The sequence below is a fragment of the Oncorhynchus mykiss genome, chromosome 21 (genome assembly GCF_013265735.2).
Source record: "Oncorhynchus mykiss isolate Arlee chromosome 21, USDA_OmykA_1.1, whole genome shotgun sequence".
NCBI lineage: Eukaryota > Metazoa > Chordata > Actinopteri > Salmoniformes > Salmonidae > Oncorhynchus > Oncorhynchus mykiss.
In genome coordinates, this window is record NC_048585.1 from 31,491,198 (window position 1) to 31,512,477 (window position 21,280).

Sequence of the window (21,280 nt, forward strand, 5' to 3'; positions counted from 1 at the left end):
AAAATATATGTTGATTTCTTTAAACCTGTTTTGGTTACTACATGATTCCATTTGTGCTATTTCATAGTTTTGATGTATCCACTATTATTCTACAATGTAGAAAATAGTAAAACATAAAGAAAAAACCTTAAATGAGTAGGTGTGTCCAAACTTTTGCATGGTACGTATAGTGTAAATGTGTAACAAAACTATTCAAATCCCGTCTGAGAGTGAAAACGAGCGGCAAAACAAGGAATAATGCAGCAATTTAATTGGTCGACAGACGAATGAGGAAATGCTCCCATATCATCTGACTACGTCGTGCGTCACAGCAATCATCTGATCTGCACTGGAAGTAACATGGTTCCCATGCCCGAGCTCCCTAAAGTTCTAGCGATGCTGTTGGTGATGTTTGTTTCGCTCATTCCCTCCGCGGAGGCATTTGACGGAGGGGACGCCGTTGCACTTCTGCTCGGGGTTATCATATCGGTGGTGGGCGTTTGCGCGTGCATCGGCTGGTACACACGACAGAGAAATGGACAGTTCTGAGAAACCAAAACGGCTCGAGGAACTGGCTGCTGGCCTGTATCCGGAAATGTTTCTCCGCAGTCTACAGTATCTTGACTATCCTGGGTCATTTTTGACTGACAGAACAAGAGTCGTGTGCCTTATTTTGCTGAAATGTACGAAGTTGCCTGACTGAAGAAGACAAACAACGAACTACAAAACCAGGAATTTGAGAACAGGAACTGGGAGCATGCGCACTGTTGGATTTGCAGGACCAAATAACATACATGTACCTGTAGGTTACTGCCTATCACAATACGACCAAGGCCCTGAGACATGACACATTTTGGACAATACATAGTAGGCTATGTTACCATAATATGACAACATTTGATTTTGCTTGGACTTGAATATCTTCAGATACTGTACCTCTGAATAATGTATGTCCCTCCAAAGAGATTGTGATGATTATCTGTCCTTTCATGAAATATTGACATTGCCATGCCAGGTGAATTGCCATCTGTCAACTGTTACAAGCACAGTAGCTAAAGTGTGTTCTGTCAGAAGTGCTTTCACCGTTCTTATAGCTAACACTGTTAAAACATCTGCTTGATAGAGAATAAATACCTTTTGTTAATTGCATCATAGGCCCTTCATTTCACACATACATGTAAATGACCAGTGTCCTTTTCTATATTGCTCACAAAAGGGAATTTGTGGCCTTCTAATATTTAAACCATCAATGTAATGTCCTTAGCTTCTATGCTGTAAAACAATTGACAGTGTAAAGATTGAACACTAGTATTGAGTTTCTCCATACTAAACAACCTTCTCCATGACCCCCCCCCCCCCCCCCCCGCTGAGCATAAGATATGGCTCAGGGGGTAAAGGAGAGATGCAGTGCAGTGTTTCAGTCTAGCACAAACACTGCTGCCAATTAAAATAATTAGACCACAGTCATTTGAAGCAGATGTGTTGGAGCTGAGCTGGAACAAAATCCTTGACACACTGCAGCTCTCCATGACCAGTTGGTGACCCCTGAACTAGACTATAGAAAAGCCTACACAACACTGTTCATAAAATACCAACAATCCATAAACAATGAAAGATTTACAATATTTCAGCAGTTGCATGGATGTTGCCAGTCAATATTCTTTCACAATAGCCTGTGGCCTGTGGGTGTCGGGTATGACATCACTGTATTCTACTGACATAGCCTTGAAATGAAAAGCACAACAATTACAACGGAGATGCTATTTGCATGCACACCAACACACATACTGTATGAAGTGCTTGTTAATTATACATATGAGAAGTCAGTCTAGCCTTAGGTGAACCATCACCTAGTTGAACCCCTCAGTTACTGTTAAATGCACAAGCATTTCGCTACACTCGCATTAACATCTGCTAACCATGTGTATGTGACAAATACAATTTGATTTGATGATTTGATTTGATTTGTTACATATTCATTTATGACATGATACATGTAGCAATGTAATATAGCATTATCTAAAAAACACATTTTACATGTACTGGTATTGATTGTTGTTAATCCTTGCTTCTAAATTAGAGTTGGGTGTAGGCCTAGTGCACAGGAACGTGGCAGCTGCATATAGGATTAGTAGAATTGATAAGCTATATAGGTCGACTATTATGCAGAAATGGGAATCTATTGCAATGAATCTCAGAATGAGTGATCAGGTCGCACTCTCTCCCACTGTAGGCTATAATGACTGACGAAGGTAACGAGAGGACTTGTGATGCTGCACCCACTGAGCAGATGTTGCCACGAGAGACTATAGTGCTGCAACAAGAGACAAGACACGTCTTGGATCACAAATAGGATCCGTGCGCATGCTCCGTCTGTTCCGTTTACTGTATATTCACTGTGGTAAAAGGGCAGGCAGGCAACAAACCAAGCTTTTTACAGCAAAGTGGCTTCTACAATGTAAATACGCTCCAGGGAAACCAAAAGGGATATCAACAGGTATGCTTTTAATTTATATCTTAGCAGTTATTTCGATTTTTATTCGCTTATTTTCTGTGGTTTTGGATTCCCTTCAATTCATAGCGGGTTCTTGGAAATTCTTCTGCCTAATGGACGTGCGGATTCGCTACACTGTAATGTTCAATCCAACAGTGAACGGTGAGAAATATATATTGTAATCGAATGAATTATAACCAAAATGCATGGGAACCGCTCGTATAACGCTCATCCGAAGAATATATAATGCTTTAAAGTGCATCTCTGCAATAATGACATAATTCGGAAAATAACCGTCACGAATAGCCTTTGTTTGATATATATTACAATTTAAATAACCGAATATGCCATGTTTTTGCATAGCTGTCTAGTATTGAATTGTTTATTTAATTCGTGATTCATTTGCATCGAAATGCAGAATTGGATTTATCACCTCATTGTTATAAGCATCAATAAACCATTCATAGGGTATCAAATATAATTTCGACTAGACGGTGTTCTTTGTTAATATGCTCGTGAGATTCGATAGTCTATCGCCTAAAATCAAAGCTGAGCTGGGAAATAGATAAAAGCCCAGGTCAATAAACCGCCTTAATCAGGTGAATAGTTTATTATAACGTCGGCCGTGTAATTCCAGTCAACTGTTAATCAGACAAAAACATGGATGCTTTTTATTCTGTATGCAATATCCGTTAATTTTCAACAAATCATGAAGACACAGGCAGAGTTTATTGTAAGCATCCCCTGGTCAGATCAATTCTGCAGGGTCTTTGGGTGTGATCAACAGCTTTCTTGCTGCATAATGTTAAACACGTTTTACGACATAATAAAACGACCAAACATCGAATGGAACCCTTTTGTTTACCCCCTTTCCTACCAGACATAAGATGATATGCATTTCCCCTTTAATAGTGACTTAAAACGTTGTCTTATCATAATATTTCTTGTATTTTCTATAATATTCTGTCATTTCTAAAAGGGTGGCCCATAAAATAAAGTATATTATTGTAACCAGGATTAATGCTTGTGTCTTATTAAGCTCATCTGTGGACTAACTATTCGAGCTAGGGCACTGCTCTGTACTGATTGCATACCATTATTAATGCAATGAGCAATTCAACTGAAAATGGAAAATAAAAGACAACGGCTAGGGGAAATTGTAGTTTATCATACACCCAGATACAGGCTAGAGGGTGCAATGCAATGTAAAAAAAGTATGAGTGAATCCTGATCAGTGACTGGTATTTTTCAGGTATTTTTAGGTGTGATGAGACAAAAGAACAAAGGATGCCGTAGAAGAGAGGCTGCTTACAAGCCGGGAATCTGCTTCAAAGCACAACAAATGGATCTATCGCCTCCCCCTGCCGCCTCTAGATAATGATACTTGGCTGAAGCTACTACATCTTTATGATCCCTCCTCCATCTATGGCGAACTATAGCCATGCAGGGGACCACAACATCTTGCAGAATGTCTCTCCTCTCGCCACGTTTCTTAAACTGACATCCCTGGGTTTTATCATTGGAGTCGGCGTCGTTGGCAACCTCCTGATCTCCATCCTACTGGTCAAAGACAAGAGCCTGCACCGCGCACCGTACTACTTCCTGCTGGACCTGTGCGCCTCGGACATTCTGCGCTCCGCCATCTGCTTCCCCTTTGTTTTCACCTCCGTCAAGAATGGTTCCACCTGGACGTACGGCACGCTTACCTGCAAAGTGATAGCCTTCCTGGGGGTGCTGTCCTGCTTTCACACAGCATTCATGCTCTTCTGTGTGAGTGTGACACGCTACCTGGCCATAGCCCACCACCGCTTCTACACCAAGAGGCTCACCTTCTGGACGTGTCTGGCAGTCATCTGCATGGTGTGGACGTTGTCGGTGGCCATGGCCTTTCCCCCGGTGCTGGACGTGGGGACGTACTCCTTCATAAGGGAGGAGGACCAGTGTACGTTCCAGCACCGCTCGTTTCGAGCCAACGACTCCCTGGGCTTCATGCTGCTCCTCGCCCTGATCCTTCTGGCCACACAGCTTGTCTACCTCAAGCTAATCTTCTTCGTTCATGACCGCCGGAAGATGAAACCAGTCCAGTTTGTGCCTGCCGTCAGCCAAAACTGGACCTTCCATGGCCCCGGGGCCAGCGGCCAAGCAGCGGCTAACTGGCTGGCGGGGTTCGGCAGGGGCCCCACCCCGCCTACCCTGCTGGGGATCAGGCAGAACAGCAATGCAGTGGGCCGGCGACGCCTGCTGGTGCTGGACGAGTTTAAGACTGAAAAGAGGATAAGTAGGATGTTCTTCATCATGACCTTCTTCTTTCTCACGCTCTGGGGCCCCTACCTAGTGGCCTGCTATTGGAGGGTGTTTGCCAGGGGCCCCGCGGTACCAGGGGGGTACTTGACCGCGGCGGTGTGGATGAGCTTCGCCCAGGCGGGAGTTAACCCTTTTATCTGCATCTTCTCCAACAGGGAGCTCCGGCGCTGCTTCAGCACCACTCTCCTTTACTGCAGAAAGTCCAGGTTACCTAGGGAACCCTACTGCGTTATATGAAGGCTTGGGTTGTTTTTTTCCTTCCACTCCTCCACTGATTGACATAAATTTGGGTTTTGTCCCATTGTACAGCTCTCTTTCTCTTCATCCTCCTGTTTCTCTTCCTACTCCTTCCCTCTCTTCTGAGGCAGAAGTTGGACTGTCAATCACTCCCTTGGTTCTGTGATTGAACATCATACATGGAGGTTGAAGGGAATGAATAAGCAGGTAGCTGAGAACCCTTCCTATGTTTATGTTCTAGTAAACAACTGCTGTGGAAAGTAATTTAGAAGCAGAGAAGAACAAAAAAATGGTGAAACTACAAAAACAAAGGACTGACCCCTTGCTTTGGATATTTTGAAGATAATTCAGTGAGGTAAAAGATTGCGGTGAAAAAAAACTGAAAACTAAGAAACCATTTCCTCTAAGGAGTCACTGGAATTGTTTTACATTTAAAAGTTGCACTAAAAAGAAGATGTAAAGATGCTTTTTTTGATCAACGGTTGCATTGCAAGGTGCAAGGACAACTTGGTTTTCCCTCTAACTAAACAATGAATGCTTTAATTTGCAAATGACACCCCATTCGTTGTATGTAAAGCAAAACAATGTTGGGTGACTAACTGTTGGAATACACCTTCACAAGAGGATTAAATTGGTTTTAATGTAAGTGATATCTTTTTTTATTTTGGGGGGTGAGGGGGGCAGGGGTGGGGGGCTTAATGAAGGGAATAATGATGTGTGGTTTTGAAGTTGCAACTTAAATCTATAAATGATTTCTTGTAGTTGTATGATCCATAAGTCCCTATTGTTTGGAGTAGTTATTTTTCAGAATCTGCTCACATTTGACAAAAAAACAAAAAAAAAACAGATTACATGGTGTTTGGATAAAAACTTGTTTTTTGAGAACAAACAAACCTTAAAAAAAGACAGTGAAGATATACTTAAATGTGTCACATCCATGTTACCTAAACACTGAAATATTGTTACAGTATTGCTGAAGCCACTCCAGGTGTTCTTGCCTTAATGGTTCTGATATTGTTCTGTTTTTCAGTTGTTGGGTTTTCTTATCCACTCCTGAAAAGTACTTTATTCTTTTCACATCAATGTCAAGTGCATGTTCATTTAAAAAAAAGCTGGTCCACTCTCATAAGCATCACAGGTCGTACACTCAGCAGAGTAGCCCATTTTATATTCTGCAATGGTTTGCAATGTACACCCCACAGAGTGCTCAGAGCACAGGGAGCGTGTGTGTGTGTGTGTGTGTGGGTGTGTGCGGACACGTGTGTGTGAATCTTCAGACAACTGTCACTTCAAGACCAGAGCCTTAGTATGAAATCTTGCACAATTTGTAAAAAGTGTTAAAGGAAAAAAACATTTCAGGCACACCGTCATGTTTATACTTTCCCTACATTTGCTCTCTACTGATTGTTTTCAATAACTTACGTTTTCTCTTGTGGCCATTTTAATATTTATTCTGTATTATTTTTCGTATATTATAGATAGATTGTGTGTAAGTATGTGAGTCTTTCATTTTGAAGTCCCGAATGTGAGTACAGTTTAAATTAGGATTGCATTTGCTGAAAGTTAACTGTGTAATCTGTTGCTTCAATTTTTGAAAATAAAATTTTACATTTTGCAAACTTGTTTTTTTCCTTTCACTGACAGAGATTTCATGTTCAATCTGGCCTTCATGTTTGACCAAGTCAAGAGATTTGATCACTGTTCAAAAATCCCAAACTTTAATCTGATGTTTTGTAACACTTGTTTAGATTTTTTTGATTCCATCCGATAATCTATGTTGTATCAAAAGAAATAGAAAACTATAAATCCTCTTCCCTAGGTACAGTTTCATAGTACTTCCCCAATACAGTGGGTATTATAACTATTCACCCCTCTTGGATTTCTTGTCACAAAGTGGGAATAAAATAGATTTAATTGTCATTTTTTTTGTAAATGATCTACACAAAATACTCTTTAAGGTCAAAATGGGGGAATAAAATCAAAGATTTCTTTAGAAATTGTGAAAAAATAAACACTAATATACCCTGATTAGATAAGTATTCACCCCCCTGAGTCAATACATGTCACAAACACCTTCACCACCGATTACGGCTGTGAGGCTTCTTGGGTTCGTCTCTAAGAGCATTGCACACCTGGATTGTACAATATTTTCCCATTATTATTTTCAAAATTCCTCAAGCTCTGTCAAGGTGTTTGGGGTCATGGCTAGACAGCAATTTTCAAGTTTTGCCAAAAATGTTCAAGCAGGTTTAAGTCAAAACTGTAACTTGGCCACTCAGGAACATTCATTGTCTTCTTGGTAATCAACTCCAGTGTAGATTTGGCCTTGTGTTGTAGGTTGTTGTCCTTATGAAAGGTGAATTCCTCTCCCAGTGTCTGGTGTAAAGCAGACTGAAGCAGGTTTTACTCTAGGATTTTGCCTGTACTTAGTTCCATGCCGTTTCTCTTTTTATCCTGAATTATTAACCAGTCTTTGCCGATGGCAAGCGCACCCATAACATGATGCAGCCACCACCATGCTTGTAAAAAGGGAGGCAGTTATTCAGTAATGTGTTGTGTTGGATTTGCCCTAAACATAAGGCTTTGCATTTAGGCCAAAAAGTGTATTCCTTTGCCATGTTTTCTTGCAGTATAACTTTAATGCCTTGTTGCATACATGATGCATTCTGTATATTTTATTCTTCTTTTCACTATGTCATTTATGTCATTATTGTGAAATAACTACAATGTTGCCATTGAACTCTGTAGCTGTTTTAAAATCCCCAATCAGGGGCGGACTGGGATCAGAAATCGTCCCTGGCATACCTAACACACCGATCCATTATTTTCCTCAATGACCCAACAACAGCCCATTTTAGTCCTTCAGGCCCCATTATTATCCAGATAATTATTATTTTATACAAAAACCCAAGTTAGACAGGTCCACTGGGCTAACAATAGACAAGCTTAGCGACTAGTCTGCCCCGATCACCAATGGCCTCATGGTGACATCCCTTAGTAGCTTCCTTCCTGTGCTGCAGCTCAGTTCAGAAGGAAGACTGTATCTTTGTTGTATCTGGGTGGTTTAATACATCATCCACAGCATAATTATTAACTTGACCAATGCTTAAAGAGATATTTCATGTTTGATTTGTTATTGTTCCCCATCTACCAATCACTGCCCTTCTTTATGACGCTTTTGAAAAGCTCCCTGGTCTTTGTAGTTTAATCTGTGCTTGGAATTCAATACTTGACTGAGGGACTTTACATACTGTATGTTGTATGTATGGGGGATAGAGGAAGGAGTAGTCATGAACAAATAATGTCAATCCCTATTATTTATTATGTGATTTGTTATGTCAAAATGTATTCCTGAACTAATTTAGGCTTGCCTAAACAAAGGGGGTGAATGCAACAACCATATTTCAGTTATTCAATTTGTATTAATTTCTAATTGCCAATCTGCTTCTCTTTTGTCTAGATGTATTGGTAGTGAATTGAGTTGTATGCTTTAATTGTGTTGAAGGCTTCCCATTCATTCACTGTTTTATCGTCTGCTTTTGTGGAACGTGTATTTAAGCATCTTCGTTTCTATGCCAGTCTCAAAGAATTATTAAATGACCTTAGCCCAGTTGCTTGCGAAAAACAAAAGACGATGCTGAAATCATGGAAAGCTTGCTTGTAAACAAGACAGCCAAATTGCGAAGGTGCAGTTGACCTGAAAATCTTTTTGAGGGCCTTTTTGCATAGCAAGGGTAAGCAACTAATTATGTCGGAGATGTCATTAGTGCACCCCAAAAGGTCTCTGTCAGTTACTATATGGGTCTTGCAATCTATTTGCATTTGTCAGTTTTCTCTGGATGCAATCATTACAGACCCTTTTATGTTGATAATGGGAGGTTGTCAGGAATAGATCGTGGCCAGAAATGACATCGGCCCTAGTTTGTATCTAACACTGTGTTTGTTTGCTTTCAGTGACAGCAGTCTTGTTTTGTTTAGTGTTTAATGAAATGTTATGACATTTTGACAGGAGTGAGAGGAGGACTAAAATGAGGAAAACCCAACCTTGTCTTGTATGGAGCTAGGATTGAAGTGGTTGCTCTGTGGCTGTGGGATTTTAACTGGGACATTTTGAATGCCTTAAATGCAGTGTATAATATACTATTAAACCATTTTGTAGCTCTGAGTCTCTAATTTTATCCAATGTAAAAAAAAAAATGTTTACAAAAAATTGCTACATAAGACCGATTTGAGCCGGTCAGTCACATTTAGCTATGGGCCAGGGATGACTGCAATGGTTATCACCTATCACATGATGTTAATTTTAGTAACATGCCGTTTGTGGTCATGAAAGTAATGGGACTATTTCATCACATTGTCTATTGGGTCTTCTTGAATTTGTTTTCTCCTTTCTGTAAAAGGACATTCATTGCCATTGACTGAACATCTACTATATGGTGGTGGTTTCACAAGAAACTGTGTAGCACAGAATACAAAGAATACTTTGGCCCAGGTATTTACCGCCAGTATAAAATATTACAATCAAACCTTTCTTTTATCCATGTATCACTGTGAATTTATATTTTACATTGAATGTTACTTTGAAAAGCATTTTCCCATTGATTTTGTTGATGGTGGAAAGGAATTTATCTCAGATCTGCGAACTTCTCTTGGGTCTACCCTTAAAAATGACAGTGATCATCTAATGAAGAATCAAATTCTTTGTATATCTCAGTGGTATTAAGTATCATTTTCATGGACTGCCAATGGATATGAAAACATAGTCTCACCCAGATCCTCATTTGATAATCTGACTCTGTTAACTCTGACACATTTGCTTTTTGGTGGGGAATAATTCATTTGAGGCAGCCTTTTTTTGCAAACTTGAGTGTTAAAAAAAATAAAAATATGTAAGCCAGCTCTTAATTAAAGCTTGGTTAAAGGGTCTTTGCCGACAAGCGCTCGGAAATGGAAAGCTGCCATTGGACGACTCAGCCCTTGACAAGACAAACTACTCGGCGCAGGAAAGTGAAGGGAGAATACGGCTCTGCTTTTCATGACTCAACATATCACACACACAGCCGTGTGTGGCTCTGCTAGAAGCCAGATGTGCCATTGTGTTGTTCTTTGTGGCCTTTCTGTGTTACTGTACCCTCCCCAATGCATCACACAGGCCGTACAAAGCAGTAGGGAGCTAGGCCACTCCATTTCCGGCCTGTTAGAAGACGCTATAAAGCACGACAGGGGCCTCAACGTCCCCGATTCCATCAGCCTCCTTTGTAAAATATCACATACATGTCTAAGAGTTATCGATGTTTCCAGGGATAGAACTGCAGTAATTCTGTTTCTACCAGGGTCTAGCATCCAGAGGGTAATTATTTTTCCTTTACCAGGAGGCACCCTATAGCCTACTGTCTTGTATGACTAATGTGTAAACTGCTAATCGATACTGTAAGTGAAGGATAATGTGGGGATCATTGCATCCTACTGTGTGTAATGTGTGTGTTATAAACACTGTGTGAAGGGGAAATAATGCATCGGTTTCACACCAGAGGCTTTGCCTGCCTTTCTAAAGATTAATGTAGGTTTAAAGTGTAAGGTCCTTTCTGCTCTTTATGTCCATTCATAATTCATTGTCATTTTTTTTTTAAGCTACTATGGTATTAAACCAGCCGAGTTCAGCTGTTGTGATCTGATAACAAAACAGCTGGACTGATGCTGTTCAAATCCGTTTAGAGACATGCTGGCCCTAAAAATATGTGTGGTCAAATATAAATGTAGCATATTGTCTAATATGATGTATAATATGTGTAGCGGGGTGGTTGATGGAAAGGGAAATATGGTAGATGGAGATGCTGGAATGAAAGTGAGCTATAAAATACAAGATGATGATTATCATTCCCTAGGGGGCGGCCTTGAAAATGTGTTGCTGTATTTATCGCCTAACACGCTGATATCTATTATGGGGGACTCAGGCCTTTGAATACAAATGATCAAGCAGATGTTTTTTCCCAATAGATTTGCATGTGGGCGTGATGGATAGAGAAGATATCTGTCAATAATGACCAACTAAACACTCTTTATTTTCCCCAGGCCACCATGCCACCATGCTTCTGGCTTAAAGAAAGAATATCTCCGCTTTAAATGTCAACTGATTAAATTGTGGATGATGCTTCAAAGGTTTCGCCTTGCATATTTAAACAGCATTTTTCTCTCTCTCTAATGTGGGATTTAGAGGGGCACAAGGATATTTTTTTCAGGAGATACATTACACAAACTTGCAGGGGATTTAGGCTGGGCAGAATCACTCACTTCTCACCTGATAAAGGCAGAGGATATTTCTGGGGTTGCTGTATTTTCTTGACAACACTTTGACAGGCAGGAGGGCGACTTTATTTATTTATTCACCCACAGTATTTGTGTATCTGTCTATTTACTTGGCTTGTTATTTATTTACTTGCTGTGGTGGTGTGCAGACATGGACTTCAATGGCACCATGGGGAGGGATGCCACTGTCAGGGTGATTGATGGGTGTTCTCTGTCCTCCTCACCTGCAAGCTGGATTAGGGTGCCATGTATCAGTTTGGGGGGTGAGCTATGGTGCTATGGGGCTATGGGGCTATGGGGCTATGGAGACTGTGTATCAGTCTTGTCTTGTCCCAGCGGTCAAAACAGGTTGAAATGACATCATTACAACCATTTTTTTTATCATGCCACCATTTCAACCAGTTGTGCCCCATTTTGTGGTGTTTTACCCACTGGCCACAGGGGATGGTCGGTGCAAACGTACTGTGTATACTCAGGCACAGTCAAGGGGAGGCTAGCTTGGTAGATCAATCTCGTGGTTCAGCCAATGTTGTGTTCCTTGTCGTAGGTTATGACATGTCAGCAAATGATAGAGGAGTTGACTAAAATACAAACAGATTTGGGACTAGGCTAGGGGTATGCAGAATATCATAGACCCTGAAGACTGAGGTTGTGGGTGGATATTGGTCAGAGAATGGTGGACAAGCCTATGCTGTCTTACCATGTTGTAAAGTTACATGCTGACTACACCGGCCATACGCATGCGTCCGTGTGCATGTTGATTTTGTCTATCCGTAGCAGACACGATCAGGTTAAAATATCAAAACCAATTATTAATCTATATTAATTTAGGGGCTGGTCGAAACACACAAGACATTCATGGACATTTAGCTAGCTAGCTGTTCCTAGCTAGTTTGTCCTGGGAGATGAGCATTGGGTTGTTGTTTTATCTGACACGCATGTCATCCTCTTTCTAGCTGGTTCTTTGTAGAATTTTGACCCGGAGTCATGCAAAATCTTGTGTTTCTCAACTCTGACGATTAATCCACAGATAAAAAGGGAAACCTAGTCCGTTTTTTGTTGCTTATCTTTAATTCATCTCTCCTCAGTTTGTCATTCAAGCATCCACGTGGGCTTGTATCTTCCTGATATCCAGTAAGGCCTGCAGAGCGTGGCACGTCTCAAATAGGACCCAAGTTCTTGTACTTTGGCGCCTGGCTACGCAGACGCTCGTTCACACGTTCGAGCGGTGTGTGTGTGAAATTATTGAATAACATGTATGTGTAAAAAAAAATACTAAAGCCTGCGCAGGCAATGTGTCCGGTGAGGTTTGCATGTTAGAATGAGTGGAGAATGCTGGCTTAGCTTGGTTTAGGTATAATCCGCACAAGGATTACTTGCATCTTTCATGCTAGATTAAAGTCTCCCATGATACACATCGTGCTGTCCAAATCTTGATGGGGAAATCAATGGGTCTGATACAAAATGTCACCATCGTCATGCTCATTGTTATCGTAGTCATCCGTCATCATCGTCATCATCTTCACTGAATGTGTTTCTGACTCAGATCCTAATGATAGATCCTAATGCCTTGTCTTTTTTTCCCAATAGATTAAACATCCAGAGACCAGTGAGTCGTCTTTCTGTCTGTGTAGATTATCATCTTAACTGTAACTTGGGTTATGGAGATGAATTTAGTCTAGCACACAGTAGATGTGCTGGTGTGAAATGTGGAGAAATGTGGAAAATATCTAGTCAGCAGATGAAAAGGAATATTTAGGTCACATGAAAATTGAATGGGTATCCCTGATTGTGGGTTATATAGTGAAAGAAAACCTCCCTGCAAGCAACAAGTGTACGTGCTGTACGTGCTGTACGTGCTCCCTATTTCACTGTCGCTAACGTACTGAAAACATATCAAATCTGGAAGGAGATACATTACTACAGTTCAAGAACTACTGCAAACATTTGATCTAACTGTTTTGAAATATTTAGAGGTTTTCCCTGCCCATGGAGTATTATTGACTTTGGGGAAGGAGAAACATCATACTTCATAAAACCAGCTTTGCAGAGGGCATGTGACATGCTAAAAGCCCTAATATATGCATTACCGCGTCTATTTACAACATGTGAACCATTCATATTGCATAACAGGAGTTTATCTATTGGAAGGACAAATGTAATGTATTATAATATTAAAGAGATGCATGGTCCTGCATTTATGTATGTATTCACATGTAAACCTCAGTGAACGCAAATAATTGTTTTCTTTGCTTTGTGCAGGCGTATCTTTTGCATATAGGCCTCTATAGGGTGGGAGCCTTATATGAGAAAGCAATTCTATCCAGTTTGCTTCACTGTCTTGATTTTGATTTGGATCTATTGCTAATGTAATGTGATGTTTTTTAGAAGCTAGTACATTGTGGTGAAAATACGCATCCGTGTTTATACATGCTGTTTGATCCTGTTAATTCTGCATGTGTTGTCGTGAATCACTGGGATTTGGAGGGGTTTTAAATCTAGTTTCTTCTTGTTCAGCACATTCTGTTTCTCTCTCTCTGTCTCCTTTTGTTTTGGGAAATATCTCATTTTCGCGAGTCAGGCCTGTCACGCTCGGCTCGGGTCTAGGGCCCGGATCTATAGCTGCGAGCTGAGCTTGTCTCCCCATCCTCATCTACTCGTGAAATTAGTGGGAGCTTTCCTGCTTCCTCCTCAACTGACACTAACATTAAACAATTACCACCATGTGACTTCATCATAATTCGCCATAATTATAGCACACAACCTTTGTCATGCTAAAGGTGATTAGTGAATGGAAACTTGCTAGCTTGCATTGAGAGGTAAATGGGAGAATGTAGCTGTATATAGCTATGCTGATTAGTTGAGTTCCTTGGCAGGCCTGCCTGTGCTAAAGCAAGCGCTACTGTTTCTGTGTCTTCCAGCACATCCTCATTAGAATGTTTGAGTGTGCATGGAAATTAAACCAATCTCCCTGGATACGGATGAGCTGTCAGGATCAAACATCATGTGACTCGAACGACTGTGCTGATCATGTTGGATGATGTTTGGCGTGGAAGACAGCATTTGCAGGGCTTTCTTTCTTTGTCTTCCTGCCCAAACATATGCTGTACATGTGTGAACACAATCAATGGTGAACATTTTCATGAAATTGAGTTGAAATGACTCAAGTGAGCTAATATATACAGATGCCAACGTACTGTATATTTGTCATCTATCTATTACAAAAGAAGAGCTTTCGCAACTTGCCTTGTTGTCGTTGATGTTGACATTGAAGGATGACACCTACATTGATTCATTGTCATGCCACTCACGTTTCTATCACGTTTTGTTTTGTACCAGAATATGTGAAACCCTAGCCTCTGTGCGTGTTTTGTTCAGTCGTAGCAATTACATTATTTGAAAGTGTCGTAGCCTCTGTTATTAAAGTGTGTGGTTACTGAATGATTCATCTTTTTGGCTAATGAAAAAGATAACCTGCTGTAACGAATCAAACATTTTCTGCACTCTACTAAAAACCTTAATGAGGATTTGTGTAATATTTGATGAGGAATAATCATGCCTAAGGCTAATGAATAGAGTTTTGTACAAGCAGTGTGTTCGTTGTTATGCAATATTCTGCAATTGTATTTTGAAGTGCTATTGTCCTATTTTGGAGCTACTGTTTCTGAATAGGGAGCTATGGCACAGCTGAGCATTGGTTCTCTTTTCAAAGCTGTTGAAATGATATATGAGGTTTTGTGCAGTTCTGTGCATCCTAGCTCTTTTTATCATTAGAAGCACTTCAGCAAATTGTGCACATCAATCTTTGGCATTGGATTTACGTGAGGGCAAAACATTCATTAGCCCTATGACTTTTCCGTTGGAGTTTGTACATTAGCCAAAATACCAGCTTGCAAATGCTCTTCACTTTATTTAGGAAATGTTTGATTTTACGGGCTATTCCGTGGTTGTAGGAAGTCAAGACTTGCTTTACATTATGGACCCGATACTGGATACTTATAGACATTTCTTGAAAAATATGTGTTTTGGCTTTGGATACAATGGATACAATGCTATCATCACTGATGCACCACTGAATGTTTGATAAGTACTGCATATCCTAAACTAATTCTGCCTATGCATTGGAAAACATAAACACGGGTGAAAACATGTTTGTTTATGAGTATGTTGGAGAGGAGGAGAGTGATACAGTCAGTCCTGCTGTCTGTAACACAATGTCCCCGGAGCTAAGCAGTAAGCACCAGGGCCATGATGAGTCATCCTGCCCATGGCTCCTCTATGCATTCAGTACAAACCACACAGTTGAGTTCTGAATCAACTGCATCCCAAATGCCACCCTATTCCATTCATAGTGCAATACTTTTGACCAGGGCCCATAGTGAATATACAGTATATAGGGAATAGTGTGTCATATGGGACACAGTCTATTACTGTAGGTTTCTGGCAAATGTTTTCAAACAATACATATTATGTAACGACCTCATAGGCCAAATACATTTTAGCCTATTGAAATGCAGTGCAGTGAGGGGGGGAGTCGTGTGAGACGATTAATATTGATTCCAGAACATGACCCCTTTAAGACCTATTGCTCTCTTATGGGATTGTGTTTCATGTATAGTTTTTCAGAGAAGAATCCATCGGAAGATTATACGCATTTACGCCACATGGTCTGCGAAGGTCAAAGCCATCAGAATGTATCTCAGAGTGTATTTTTGCTTCTCAAATATGCGTGTGCAACCTCTGGACTTTTGTTGGTCTCGCGTATCGCTTGAGTCAGTAGCTTTGTTCCAGGGCGTCAGTGTGCTACGTACATACCAAACGGCGCACTAGCTCTGGCCCAGGGTGCTATGTCAACCACTGTTGTTTTGTGCAGCTAGTACACACTACACTAGGTAGCACACACCAGCTACCTAGATAGTGCACACTAGTACACACTAGTTAGCAAGTACAACACTTGCTAGCTAGTACAACACTTGCTAGCTTAGTACACACTAGCTAGTACACACTAGCCTTATGGCTAACGAGACGTGGTGTGGTCACAAAAGCATACAGGAACTCAAGTCCTTCTGTTCACCTGATTTAGAATTCCTCACAATCAAATGTCGACCGCATTATCTAACCAAGGGAATTCTCTACGATTATAATCACAGCCGTATATATTCCCCCCCAAGCAGACACATCGATGGCTCTGAACGAACTTTATTTGACTCTTTGCAAACTGGAATCCATACATCCTGAGGCTGCATTCATTGTAGCTGGGGATTTTAACAAGGCTGATCTGAAAACAAGACTCCCTAAATTGTATCAGCATATCGATTGCGCAACCAGGGCTGGCAAAACCTTGGATCACTGCTATTCTAACTTCCGCGACGCATATAAGGCCCTGCCCCGCCCTCCTTTCGGAAAAGCTGACTACGACTCCATTTTGTTGATCCCTGCCTACAGACAGAAACTAAAACAAGAAGCTCCCACGCTGAGGTCTGTTCAACGCTGGTCCGATGAATCTGATTCCAAGACTACTTCCATCACGTGGACTGGGATATGTTCCGTATTGCGTCAGACAACAACATTGACGAATACGCTGATTCGGTGTGCGAGTTCATTAGAACGTGCGTTGAAGATGTCGTTCCCATAGCAACGATTAAAACATTCCCAAACCAGAAACCGTGGATTGATGGCAGCATTCGCATGAAACTGAAAGCGCGAACCACTGCTTTTAATCAGGGCAAGGTGACCGAATACAAACAGTGTAGCTATTCCCTCTGCAAGGCAATCAAACAAGCTAAGCGTCAGTATAGAGACAAAGTAGAATCTCAATTCAACGGCTCAGACACAAGAGGTATGTGGCATTGTCTACAGTCAATCACGGATTACAAAAATAAAACCAGCCCCGTCACGGACCAGGATGTCCTGCTCCCAGGCAGACTAAATAACTTTTTTGCCTGCTTTGAGGACAATACAGTGCCACTGACACGGCCTGCAACCAAAACATGCGGCCTCTCCTTCACTGCAGCCGAGGTGAGTAAAACATTTAAACGTGTTAACCCTCGCAAGGCTGCAGGCCCAGACGGCATCCCCAGCCGCGCCCTCAGAGCATGCGCAGACCAGCTGGCTGGTGTGTTTACAGACATATTCAATCAATCCCTATCCCAGTCTGCTGTTCCCACATGCTTCAAGAGGGCCACCATTGTTCCTGTTCCCAAGAAAGCTAAGGTAACTGAGCTAAACGACTTCCGTCGTCATGAAGTGCTTTGAGAGTGCTTTGAGAGACTAGTCAAGGACCATGTCACCTCCACCCTACCTGACACCCTAGACCCACTCCAATTTGCTTACCGCCCAAATAGGTCCACAGACGATGCAATCTCAACCACACTGCACACTGCCCTAACCCATGGGGACAAGAGGAATACCTATGTGAGAATGCTGTTCATCGACTACAGCTCGGCATTTAACACCATAGTACCCTCCAAGCTCGTCATCAAGCTCGAGACCCTGGGTCTCGACCCCGCCCTGTGCAACTGGGTACTGGACTTCCTGACGGGCCGCCCCCAGGTGGTGAGGGTAGGCAACAACATCTCCACCCCGCTGATCCTCAACACTGGGGCCCCACAAGGGTGCGTTCTGAGCCCTCTCCTGTACTCCCTGATCACCCACGACTGCGTGGCCACGCACGCCTCCAATTCAATCATCAAAGTTTGCGGACGACACAACAGTGGTAGGCTTGATTACCAACAACGACGAGACGGCCTACAGGGAGGAGGTGAGGGCCCTCGGAGTGTGGTGTCAGGAAAATAACCTCACACTCAACGTCAACAAAACTAAGGAGATGATTGTGGACTTCAGGAAACAGCAGAGGGGACACCCCCCTATCCACATCGATGGAACAGTAGTGGAGAGGGTAGCAAGTTAAGTTCCTCGGCATACACATCACAGACAAACTGAATTGGTCCACCCACACAGACAGCATCGTGAAGAAGGCGCAGCAGCGCCTCTTCAACCTCAGGAGGCTGAAGAAATTCGGCTTGTCACCAAAAGCACTCACAAATTTCTACAGATGCACAATCGAGAGCATCCTGGCGGGCTGTATCACCGCCTTGTACGGCAACTGCTCCGCCCACAACCGTAAGGCTCTCCAGAGGGTAGTGAGGTCTGCACAACGCATCACCGGGGGCAAACTACCTGCCCTCCAGGACACCTACACCACCCGATGTTACAGGAAGGCCATAAAGAGCATCAAGGACAACAACCACCCGAGCCACTGCCTGTTCACCCCGCTATCATCCAGAAGGCGAGGTCAGTACAGGTGCATCAAAGCTGGGACCGAGAGTCTGAAAAACAGCTTCTATCTCAAGGCCATCAGACTGTTAAACAGCCACCACTAACATTGAGTGGCTGCTGCCAACACACTGACTCAACTCCAGCCACTTTAATAATGGGAATTGATGGGAAATGATGTAAAATATATCACTAGCCACTTTAAACAATGCTACCTAATATAATGTTTACATACCCTACATTATTCATCTCATATGCATACGTATATACTGTACTTGTAATGACGTTCGTCTGTACGAGAGGCGGACCAAAGCGCAGCGTGGTTGTTTTGATTCATGTTTTAATAAATAACTTCACATGAACAAACTAACAAAAACAAGAAATGTGAAACTGCAAAACAGTCCTATCCTGTGACAACAAACACAGTGACAGGAACAATCACCCACCAACACACAGTGAAACCCAGGCTACCTAAGTATGATTCTCAATCAGAGACAACTAATGACACCTGCCTCTGATTGAGAACCATACTAGGCCGAAAACATAGAAATGCCCCAAAACATAGAAAAACAAACATAGACTGCCCACCCAACTCACGCCCTGACCATACTAAATAAATACAAAACAACGGAAATAGAGGTCAGAACGTGACAGTACCCCCCCCAAAGGTGCGGACTCCGGCCGCAAAACCTTGACCTATAGGGGAGGGTCTGGGTGGGCGTCTGTCCGCGGTGGCGGCTCTGGCGCGGGACGCGGACCCCACTTCACCATTGTCTTAGTCCGCCTTATTGTCCGCCTCCGAGGCTTACTCACCATGCCCACCCCTCTCAATGACCCCACTGGACAGAGGGGCTGCTTGGGACAGAGGGGCAGCTCGGGACGGAGGTGAAGCAGCTGCTCGGGACAGAGGGACAACTGCTCGGGACAGAGGGACCGCTGCTCGGGACAGAGGGGCAGCTGCTCGGGACAGAGGGACAGCTGCTCGGGACAGAGGGACAGCTGCTCGGGACAGAGGGACAGCTGCTCGGGACAGAGGGACAGCTGCTCGGGACAGAGGGGCAGCTGCTCGGGACAGAGGGGCAGCTGCTCGGGACAGAGGGGCAGCGGCGCCTCTGGGCGGAGGGGCTCTGGCGGCCCCTGGCTGACTGGCGGCACTGGCGACCCCTGGCTGACGGGCGGCACTGGCGGCCCCTGGCTGACGGGTGGCACTGGCGGCTCCTGGCCGACGGGCGGCACTGGCGGCTCCTGGCAGACGGGCGGCACTGGTGGCGCTGGGCAGACGGGCGGCACTGGCGGCGCTGGGCAGACGGGCGGCACTGGCGGCGCTAGGCAGACGGGCGGCGCTGGGCAGACGGGCGGCACTGGCGGCGCTGGGCAGACGGGCGGCACTGGCGGCGCTGGGCAGACGGGCGGCACTGGCGGCGCTGGGCAGACGGGCGGCGCTGGGCAGACGGGCGGCACTGGCGGCGCTGGGCAGACGGGCGGCACTGGCGGCGCTGGGCAGACGGGCGGCACAGGCGCTGGGCAGACGGGCGGCACTGGCGGCGCTGGGCAGACGGGCGGCACTGGCGGCGCTGGGCAGACGGGCGGCACTGGCGGTGCTGGGCAGACCGGCGGCACTGGCGGCTCCTGGCCGACGGGCGGCACTGGCGGCGCTGGGCAGACGGGCGGCACTGGCGGCGCTGGGCAGACGGGCGGCACTGGCGGCGCTGGGCAGACGGGCGGCACTGGCGGCGCTGGGCAGACGGGCGGCGCTGGGCAGACGGGCGGCGCTGGGCAGACGGGCGGCACTGGCGGCGCTGGGCAGACGGGCGGCACTGGCGGTGCTGGTTAGACGGGCGGCGCTGGGCAGACGGGCGGCGCTGGGCAGACGGGCGGCACTGGCGGCGCTGGGCAGACGGGCGGCACTGGCGGCGCTGGGCAGACGGGCGGCACTGGCGGCGCTGGGCAGACGGGCGGCACTGGCGGCGCTGGGCAGACGGGCGGCGCTGGGCAGACGGGCGGCGCTGGGCAGACGGGCGGCACTGGCGGCGCTGGGCAGACGGGCGGCACTGGCGGTGCTGGTTAGACGGGCGGCGCTGGGCAGACGGGCGGCGCTGGGCAGACGGGCGGCACTGGCGGCGCTGGGCAGACGGGCGGCACTGGCGGCGCTGGGCAGACGGGCGGCACTGGCGGTGCTGGGCAGACGGGCGGCACTGGCGGCGCTGGAGAGGAGGAAGGCTCTGGAAGCGCCGGACTGAGTAGCTCTCGTAGCGCTGAACAGGCGGGAGACTCCGGCAGCGCTGGACAGGAGGAAGGCTCTGGTAGCGCCGGAGAGGCGGGAGACTCCGGCAGCGCTGGAGAGGAGGGAGCCCCTGTAAGGATGGGCCGGAGAGACAGCTTGGTACGGGGGGCTGCCACCGGAGGGCTGGTGCGTGGAGGTGGTGACGGATAGACTGGGCCGTGCAGGCGCACTGGAGCTCTTGAGCACCGAGCCTGCCCAACCTTACCCGGTTGAATGGTCCCGGTCGCCCTGCCAGTGCGGCGAGGTGGAATAGCCCGCACTGGGCTATGCAGGCGAACCGGGGACACCGTGCGCAAGGCTGGTGCCATGTAAGCCGGCCCAAGGAGACGCACTGGAGACCAGATGCGTAGAGCCGGCTTCATGGCACTTGGCTCGATGCCCACTCTAGCCCGGCCGATACG

General features: G+C 45.0%; 1 protein-coding gene across 2 annotated transcripts; it reads left to right on the forward strand.

Moving 5' to 3' along the window:
- The first annotated feature begins 2,264 nt into the window (after positions 1-2,264).
- LOC110500240 (probable G protein-coupled receptor 85) lies at positions 2,265-6,633 on the forward strand. Of its 2 annotated transcripts, XM_021577490.2 has the most exons (3): positions 2,265-2,476; positions 2,561-2,635; positions 3,726-6,633. In XM_021577490.2, the coding sequence occupies exon 3, from the start codon at positions 3,881-3,883 to the stop codon at positions 5,012-5,014; it is 1,134 nt and encodes a 377-aa protein (XP_021433165.1). In that variant the 5' UTR covers positions 2,265-2,476; positions 2,561-2,635; positions 3,726-3,880; the 3' UTR covers positions 5,015-6,633. The 2 variants fall into 2 exon arrangements, with proteins under 2 accessions (XP_021433165.1, XP_021433164.1); XM_021577489.2 differs by lacking the exon at positions 2,561-2,635.
- The last annotated feature ends 14,647 nt before the right edge of the window (positions 6,634-21,280 follow it).